General features: G+C 40.5%; 1 protein-coding gene across 1 annotated transcript; it reads left to right on the top strand.

Annotated features, from left to right (window-relative positions):
- On the top strand, positions 1-9,753 carry LOC130524035 (protein SSUH2 homolog). The gene is made up of 12 exons (XM_057029731.1): positions 1-113; positions 943-1,023; positions 1,597-1,672; positions 1,986-2,115; positions 3,468-3,528; positions 3,613-3,734; positions 4,113-4,178; positions 5,151-5,230; positions 5,599-5,691; positions 8,020-8,125; positions 8,232-8,339; positions 8,643-9,753. Exons 1-12 carry the CDS (start codon positions 101-103, stop codon positions 8,781-8,783), a joined length of 1,077 nt encoding a protein of 358 aa, XP_056885711.1. The 5' UTR covers positions 1-100; the 3' UTR covers positions 8,784-9,753.
- The last annotated feature ends 43 nt before the right edge of the window (positions 9,754-9,796 follow it).

Genomic DNA, 9,796 nt, shown 5'->3' with positions numbered 1-9,796 from the left:
GGCGTGCGTGTTGCCGTTGTCCGACTTTTGCGGCAACAGTGTCTAAACGTGGCCCTGCAGACAGAAGTGCACTTTTTGTCAGCGCATTCAGTGTGAAGCGATGAGCAGTGCAGGTAAGAACGTTACTACTGTCGGACTTTATATTCATTTGGTCATAAAAGTGAGTAACACTATCCAACTACTACTTACCCACGCCTTGCTATAGGCATGGAAAAAAAAATGCTCAACCCCCTCCCCCATCGGACTAGGGGAGGGGGTTGAGCATTTTCCTTAAGGGAGATTGGTGTTATTAACTTGAACACATGCAGTTTTAGAATTTACCAGTAGTTTTTTGTGTGAATCTGACAATATGTGACAATGTGTCCTCCCTTTATTCAATATACAGTAGTCCAACGTATATGTGTATGAGTTTCAGCCTGGGGGGATTCACATGCAAACGTGAAGAATGCACAGGGAACAGGATTGACCACGCCTCTTGTCCGAAGGCAATTGTCTATATATATATATATATACACATACATATACACACACACACACACATATATATGTATGCATGTATATATATGTGTGTGTGTGTGTGTATATATGTATATATATGTATATATGTGTGTGTGTGTGTATATGTATATGTATGTATGTATATATATATATATACATACATACGTATAAAGGCCAAAATCCTGCGACTTTATATCTACTTGAAAATCTACTTGGTCTCAATGTGCATATTTGTATAAAGAAGTTTGAATGTGCGGATTGCACATGAAGTTCCCAGAGAGCTCCTGTATGGTCCAGTCCTACAGTTGCAAAAGCATTTCGGTTTTAGAGTCTTTAATTTCCAAGACATGCATGTCCAGAGCACTCAGACATGCATCAGATGTGTGTGTGTGCTGTACTGCACCATCTTCAAAGTTCTGATATTGTCATTTTTAAAAATTGTAGCAGTGTACCCGCCTACCTCTGGTCCGTCAACCAGCATGTATGGGAACGTGCCTGGCTATGAAGGCACATTGGCAGGAGGAGGTAAGTTCACAGCTTACTCACATTGTCACAACTATTTAGGGATGTTTCTGAAACTTTCTAATTGTCAATACTTTGAGAAAAGCTTGACAAAACCTAAAGATTATTAGTTGCCCACCGAGGACGGCCATAGTTGCAACATGTTGAACAGAAACAAGTGGGAGTGCTTCAACCAAATTGACAATATTTCAAGTATTTTCAAGTAACACCATTCTGTCCTTTATGTAGATAATGACCTGGCTCGTTAGCTGTCAAAACCTTTAATGTGCTTTAATCATGCATGCACTTAAGTTTTTTTGTTTTTTTTTCAAGAATCCTTTTTTACTTGCAAGTCATCTTCATCCGCAACGATGCGGGAAGAACAGACTGCTGTCTGTTCTCTGAGAGGCTGGCTGCAGGATCACACACATCATCATTGATAGTTGAGATTTTGCTGCTGGACGTAACCTAGAATAAATTCCATCATTACTTTTTATCTTGTCTGAAAACAATAGTGTTTATAGTAAAGCCCACACACCTCTGACAGCTGGTGCATCTTGATGCAGTTGTCCAATCAAAAGTGTGTTATCGCTGCAGGTGGTTATTTGCCGCCTCCTGTGCCAGTGGAGCCAGTAGCCCCACCCCAGCCTGGCCCAGCTCCTGACAACTGGAGGTAAATTGTGACATCCTCTGGCTCAGAAGGCAGGGATGTAAAACTGGAATATTTAGCTTTGTTATTGATAATATCAACCTTCAAAGTGATTTTTGGAAAAAGGCAGGTCATAATAATGCAAAAAGGTTTGCAGCGCTTTGGTATCGGTCCGTTTTTTTTAATTAAATGCAACGCTGTGGAGACTCACGGCCTAATTTCCCTTCTTATGTGGTAATGATTTAAATGTAAATAATAATAACAACAATAAAAATAATGGACGGGCAAAATTCTTGTCTACTTCAGTTTGCAGTAATGTTCAGTCTTTTGTATGCAGCATCCCTTCCCTCTCGGAGGATGTGGCCCGTGAGGCATTCAAGAGTTTTGCATCATCTCAGTGCTGCTACAGTAAAGCTCCCGCCAGTGATGGAGTCATCACCAACATGGAGGCATTCAACACCTACAGGGTGATGTGCTGATCATTCAACAAGAGATATCTCAATCTGACAGTCCTGACTGCTCAGTGAAAACTGTTTATCCCACCCAGTAGTCCCATCTACCATAAATAGTGCATAAAAAGGCATAGCAAATCTAAACAAACCTCTTCTCACTGCCCAGTCAGAAGAGTCGTATGGTGAGACGCCTTGCTCATATCCTTTCAAGAACTGTGGTTGTGATAGATACCTGTGTTCAGGATCCCCGTTAGGTGGGTCACCCTCATGGAGAGAAACAGAGGATCAGTTTTTGTGCCAGAGTGTGCAACACACGAGAGCGCAACCCCCCTTGATGGTTTATATACACTACTGTCGTTGCGTTGTCCACCCATACCGGGACGTGGTGGCCCAAGAGGGATGGGAGCAAGTGTTTCAGCCACCGAGAGCTCAAGAAAGTTTATGCGAAGACGCTGAAGAGCTGGGCTTTAGCATCCTCTCACAGAACTACCCTCGTAGATGCCTCCTCAGCTCAATAGGCTGGCATCTGTGGATGGACGAGACAATACCCATGGATACCCCCTGAGTCAAGAAAGATGGGACACGCCAGTGACGCAGGGCTGTCCTGCAATCCGCCGTTACCACGATGCCCCATGCACCATGACGCAAAGGATCCAGCCTTAGTGAGGCCATCCAAATGGGAATGTGGAAATATGTGTTTTTCAGATCCACAGACAAAAACCAATTGTTCAGTCTTCCTAGATGCAGCAGTGCTGTTTGTCTCAGCGTCCCAAACTTATATTTCCACATAAGTTTGATTAGAGCCTGCAAGTCCAGAATAAGGCAGATTCCTCTCCCCCCCAGTCGTAGTTCGTCTTCCAAACTCAACACTCTACAGTTCCCACAAGACCTTTGAACGTTGGGGAATAATCCTGCTGTGGTCAACCACCAAGCAGACACTGCACACCAGGAGGGTATCCCTTCTAAAAGTTTTATTCCTGCAGCGACAGAGCTGAGACAATTCCACCATGAAGGGGATGGTGAAAACACTCCGGTGACAGAAGCTAGCAAGATCCATCTGGTGGATAGTTTAAGCTAACGAAGCTCTTACGTGTGATAAGCTCTCAGGTGAGAGGTGCTTTCGAGTTGAGGGGGTGTTATCCACGTACACTATGTATAGTAGATGGGAATACTGTGTGTGGCGCGAATGAACACGCTTCGGCGGCCATCAGGAAGGGTGGATTGGCTGATGTTGTTTCTATCCCACAGCTAGATTCTGACTGAAGGAATGGTTTGTACAATGTAAACAGCGATTTAGAAACTAGTTACTCCTGTCTACAGTACACAGGACATAGAATAATGTTTTCATCCTTTACTTTTTTTTATAGTACCGTCTGGAGACATTTACAGAGTCCAGGTCAACAGAGTTAGCCAACAAACCTTATGAAGGTATACATTCATATATGTCAGATCATAATGAATTCAATAAAGGAGCACTTTATATAACCCTGTCTTGCAACACCTCCTCAACAGGTGAGCAGGCTGACTTCTATGCCCAACCTGCCCCACGACCCTGGGAAGTCATGGCCACGCCCCCCAACCTTTTCACCAACCACACAGAAGAGATCCGTGTGCCTTACACCTCTTCCGTTCAGGTGATTAGTAAACAGTCACTCTGCTCTCTCATCTGATTTGAATTATTTAATTTTGATATTGGACAGCCACTCGGAGAGTTTTGTTGTCACTGTAGAATCAATTATTTCTAGGATTTGTTGATCACCCTTGATTATCAAGGCTTTGAAGGCTGTGAAGGATCTATTGATTAGTTATTATTTGAACATTGAAGGGCCTTAGTTACATTTTAAATATTGGAACAGGCTCTCTATGTAATTGTGTCTTCAACACAAAGTGAAAGATCAAATTCTTTGTTTTTCTGGAATGCAGCGTGTGAACATAAAATTTGATACGGTGTACTCCCGTTTCAAAATATTTCAATCGACAAAGCACAAGACAGGTGTTTGTGTTATTTGTAGGACTGCAGCAAGTGTCACGCCACTGGGACAGTGGAGTGCGAGCAATGCAATGGAAGTGGATATGATGTAAGTATGTGGAGATACCACTGGGGGACACACTGTGGGTTGATAGCTGTTTTAACTTATTTTTGGGTATGGAATCCAAAAGTGATCTGTGTTTTTCTTGATCACGTTAAGATCAGTTTTTGAACTCTAGGATCCCCTCTAGTTCCATGTATCCTCTATAGCAGGGGTGCCTACACTTTTTCAGCATGCAAGCTACTTTTCAAATGACCAAGTCAAGAAGATCTACCTACTATAAATTTGCAAAACATATATTTATTCATAAATATATTGAGAATTCTTTATATGATCCATATATGTTGGTGTACCTCGCATAACTACATGAATCCATATTGCTCAATACAACAATACATTTTTTCAGCATGCGAGCTACTTACAAAATGATCAAAATGATCTACCCACCACAAAAATCCAAAACATCTAATTATTTTCAAATGTACTGAGGATTCTTTGTATGTACAATGTATGTTGATGTACCTTTCATAACCGAATGAGCCAAAATTGCAAAACACACATAATAATTAACTAATTGGCTTAAAATCAGAGGTAATTAGCTGAATAGCTTAGTGCCATTGTTTGCACATGAGCGGTGACCTAAAGGTCAATCAAGTAACGGGACTGATGATAGGCTGACATCGTAAGTTCTGCTGCACTTAGCGCCGTTGGGCTTGATTGGTCCGCTGAATGTCAAGTTCAGTTGTCATCTAACTGGCTGCCCTGTATATCAATCAAGTGACGGGATGAATGATAGGCTGATATTTTTTAATGTCACGCCGCGATCGACCAGTACTACCTCCGCGATCGACCGGTAGATCGCGATCGACGTAATGAGCACCCCTTCTCTATAGGATACGTTGAAGGTGTGTACTGACAAAGATTAACGAAGGATGTCTTCTTCTTCTTTGACTTCAGAACACTTATAAATACAATTGTTTTAAACGTAAATTTCACACACATCAATGTGTGTCTTTGTAGGAACAGTGTTGGGTTTGTAATGGCTCCGGAACAAGTAATGACCAAAGCTGCAGTCATTGCGACGGCAAAGGAAGAGAGAGGTACTGTCACGCTCACCACTTCTTGGAACGTCTTTCTTGAACATACTTTTGAAATGTCAGTACTGATTATTGAGACTCCTATCAGTAGGTGTGTTTTCACAACATAGAACACATTTAATTAGGGTTTCTTTCTTGCTTTGTTTGTGCTCTTGACTCCATCTAAATAATTGAATAATTTGATCACATGTAGGTATTTGTAATGTTCACTGAACTGATACGACTTTACGTCGAGGGTATCTTTGTCCAGTTATAGCTGTGTGTTTCTTCTGCCTGTTTGACCCAGACACCAGTGATCAAGAAATACCTTACAAGAAATTATTGATAGGAAAAGAAAGTTCATTTGTGATGTGTCACATGATTGTGTTCAGATGCAAATCATGCAGTGGTCAGAGAATGAAGGAGTGTGAGACCTGCAAAGGAAAAAGACAGCTGCTGACTTACATCAAGCTTAAAGTGGAGTGGTGAGTATTAATACTGCTATTGCTACCATGTGTACGTTCCACTGCATGCTTTGACTTGTGGGCTTCTCAGATAGCTGGCAGCTGTTAGCTACAACTTTCTCCATGAAGAAAGAGGCAAAAGTGTCAGCTGTTAGGTGAAATGCAGGAGGAGAAGGGGGAGGTGGGTTAAGCAGGGCTTTAAAGGCAGGCAAGAGCTTGCCGTGGTGTTAATCTTTTGTAAAGCAACTTCTTTGCAGTAGTTATACTGGAAGAGAAGGAGCACAGTAAAGACCCTTAGCTGTCGAGATCTTTAGGTGCACCGAACTTTTACCATTTTTTCAACCTTTAAAACAGATCTTATGCACCTGCGTGCACGTGACTTTTTTGCAGGACTATTATGTTTAATGCAATAATATATAAGAAAATACAAATAACAAAATAGAAAAGAAACCATAAGACCACAATTAGAATATAAGGTAATAATATAAATATAAAGTACAAAAAATAAAAATAGCACACAAATTCGTATAGAAAGTAGCCACGTTGTGGATTTTAACTGTCTGATCCCACAGGTGCCTTCATTCTTTCTCAGCCAATGTAATAAGACCAAGAAGCAAATGTTGGGAGTGCAAATTCACAAAAGCACGACAAATCACACAGTTTTATGTCAAGGCTTGGCATAAAACTGAGAACAATATTTGAACATTTGCCTGTTAAAATCTTGCACTGATTCTAATTCTGATAGAGTCAACCTCTGCAGGGCTAAGATTATAATGATTGATCCCTGGGGAAACACACGGTGGTCCTGGGATTAGCACAGGGATCGCTTCCTTAAACTTAGCTACAGCATTATCTGAAAGACATCTGCTATAGTAAGACTTTGTTCTGAGGATAGAAGAATCCTTAATCATAAATGTAAAAGTGATCAATGAATTATCTGCCAGGAGTGGGTTCTGAGGGAGCACTGACACATGTTCTACCTCAACACCATAAATCAGAACTAGATCTAAGGGTGTGGCTGAAGTTATGAGTTGGTTGGTTTATCTGCTGGAGGAAACCAACTGACTCAAGTAATGAAATGAAGCCATTTCTAAGGACCAAGTCAGATAAGAAATCAGAGAATTCAGACAGGAACTCTGAATGTGGCCCAGCCTTCCAGTTCAGATGGGTGATGCCAAGAGTCAGGCTTTCAAATGAACTGGAGCCATATTTTGGTCTAGGATTAATTAATAACTTGGAGTGATAGATTGGTGCCACTCCACCTCCTTCACCAGTAACATGAGGAATATGATAATTAAGATGGGTAGGAGGAGTAGATTCGTTTAAGCTAACATACTCCTCCTGAAGCCAGGTCTCAGTAAGACAGAATAAATCAATGTGATGATCCGCTATCAGGTCGTGCACTAACAGGGATTTACACAAAAGAGATCTAATAATTAACAGTCCACACTTAATTGTGATATTAGTTTCTCCAACTTGTGCATTGGTATTAATTTTAATAAGATTATGGTGATTGACCGCTGGTGAACTATTAACCGTGGAACAGAGACTACCTCTATAGTGTTAGATATATTATTGTTGGTGGATGAGGGTTCTAAGGAAGCAGCAGAGAGGTGTGTAAGACTACAACTCTGCATCCTGGTCTGGACCCTGGATTGTCAGGTCACTTTGGGTCTAATAAAATTAGCCAAATTACTAAAGATGAGGGAGGCACCATCCCGGGTGGGATGGACACCGTCTCTCCTAATCAGACTAGGTTTTCCACAAAAACTGTTCCAATTGTCTACAAAGGACACCTGGTTTTGGGGGCACCACTGTCGTTTTTGGGTTGTTGGACGCCAACTCTGTTCATTTTGGTGACCTCCGACTGACGAAGCCGGGTGCCTTTTGCTCCAAGATAAACAATAACTTTACCGAATTTACGTTTACTTCTCGCCAGCAGCTTTAGCTTGGCTTCCATGTTGCCCGCTGTCCACACTGTCATGAATGTGCATCAAGATTGAAAGTAAATTCGCTAAGATGCCTGAGGCTAAATTTATATTTATTTCAGCACTTGCACTAATGCCCCATCCATTCCTACAATCATCCTGTTGGCTGGAACATGGTTGGTTATGCTTTGGTGCACTTTGTGTACATCCCACATGTTGTTTCCAGAGACTGGGCTTTTTTACAAGGTAGTTAGGGGCGGTAGATAGTGGATCAAGTGGAGATGACAATGATTTGAGACGGAATGAAATCATACTGAAACTATGCAATGTGCATATATTTCTTTATTATGAATGCTCTTTGTGTTTTATACACTGGATTTACAATTTTGTGTGTGTGTGTGTGTGTGCGCGCGTGCTTTAGGATTAACCATGTGGGAGACCATGTAGAAAACCAGACATCTGGTTTAAATCCGGATAACCTTCGTTCAGTACATGGGAAGAAGCTGTTTGAGGACAGCCAATACTTGGTATAGACGTATACATTTTTGTTGCAACATAGTGGTGCACAATCCATCTATATGTATTGCATCAAGGACGTCACTAATGACTTATTTGTCTTTCTGGCCATCACAGGTCTACCCATTGATTGGATTCCCACTCCAGGCCATTTCTCTGGCTTCTGAGCATTTGGTTAGAGAACATCAAAGCAAATATGCCCAGAACTCCAGGATCCTACAGCAGGTAAGTCTGTAACAAAGACAAAGAAAAAAAAACTTAAATGCATTCAGGAGAAGACAAGATGTTCCTCAAAAGTACGGATAAAAATAATACGGATAAAAAGTTCAGGCACAAATGACCTGCGCAAAAATCAAAATGTGATCGTTTATCTCATCCTGCTACTGGATTAAACAAAGAAAAATACCTTATTACTTTCTAAGGTCTTTGAATTATTTCATGTGAATGATTACTGAGGAGAAAGTGTATTGAGTATTGTATTACTGAGTGAGAAAGTGAAAATTATTTTATTCTTTCTTTTTTCTTTAGAGGCAAACAGTGGAACTTGTCCCTATCACTAAGGTGAAATACAACTGGAAAAGCAGCAGTCATGTCTACTACGTTTTTGGCAATGAGAACCAAGTTAACGCAGAGAATTATCCAGCAACCTGTTGTTGTGTTATCCTGTAGACATCATCGTTTCTCTTTTACACAATTTCTCTGACAAATTACTCATGATGAAATGAGATTGTGACCACTCTTCAAATATAATCACTCAATCTAGCTGGATTTATTTTTCCTTCTCTATGCTTGAATAAAAGCAAACATACTAGTAACCTTAATTACATAAAAATGGATTGTAACTTCCTGACATTTATCAAGTCGTATTTTTCTCTCAGAACCTTTGGTAGCGGAAAAACAAGTGTATCCTCAATAAAAATCCATTATTGTTCCTGTCTCAACAGATAACTTTAGTTCTGTCTTAGAGTTCACCACCTAACAAAGCTAAATTTCTACTTCTATACTAATACTATTTTGGAAATACTGATATCATTACTTGTAATGTTTGGAACTGTGTTAAATATACCCGTTTGTGATCAGTCACCAACCTTTCTGAACCACTAAATCAATATTAGGCAGTTGTGTGGAAATGGTTGACTGTTCCGAACCATTTCATACAAGAAGTATGGCGACATCTGTCGGTCAATCTTAAATAGTATTTGCATGGTATTATAACGGGAAAGGTGTCATCAGTCACTCTTATGCTTACCTGTTTTTTTCAAAGGCTTTAACGTGAGACATGTGTTATAATCTCCCTGTACCTTTATTAAATTTTACTTTTTTCAAATTTTACTTTAAATTTTACTTTATTAAAATGTATCCGAAATATTGTATGTATTAGCGACGTGCTTTTGCAGGATTGGTTTGGGGTTCATATTCATACATGTCTGCTGCCAGTGTTTACTCTTCAGTTTTCTGATATTTGGCTGTTTCCTGTTTGTGAACTAATGTATAAGTATGTAGGTGTATGGGAATCAAGATATAGTGTTTGAATGTCTGCCAATGTGGATGTATAAACGTACGTATAACGCCAATGTGTCTACGTTTGACCTCATGTTACCTGGATCTCGGTCTCAATAAAGCCACAGAGTTTACAGAAGTCCGCTCGTGACATTTCATTTGGCGGTTTGTTTCGGGCGTGA

The sequence above is a fragment of the Takifugu flavidus genome, chromosome 4, assembly GCF_003711565.1.
Source record: "Takifugu flavidus isolate HTHZ2018 chromosome 4, ASM371156v2, whole genome shotgun sequence".
Taxonomy (NCBI): Eukaryota; Metazoa; Chordata; class Actinopteri; order Tetraodontiformes; family Tetraodontidae; genus Takifugu; species Takifugu flavidus.
The sequence above is the reverse complement of the archived record's forward strand: the minus strand, read 5'-3'. Positions and strand labels throughout refer to the sequence as shown.

Coding starts and splice junctions, on each gene's coding strand:
- LOC130524035 (XM_057029731.1), top strand. Junction 5,692..8,019: donor ATCAAGCTTAAAGTGGAGTG/GTGAGTATTAAT, acceptor CGCGTGCTTTAG/GATTAACCATGTGGGAGACC. Junction 8,340..8,642: donor ACTCCAGGATCCTACAGCAG/GTAAGTCTGTAA, acceptor TTTTTTCTTTAG/AGGCAAACAGTGGAACTTGT.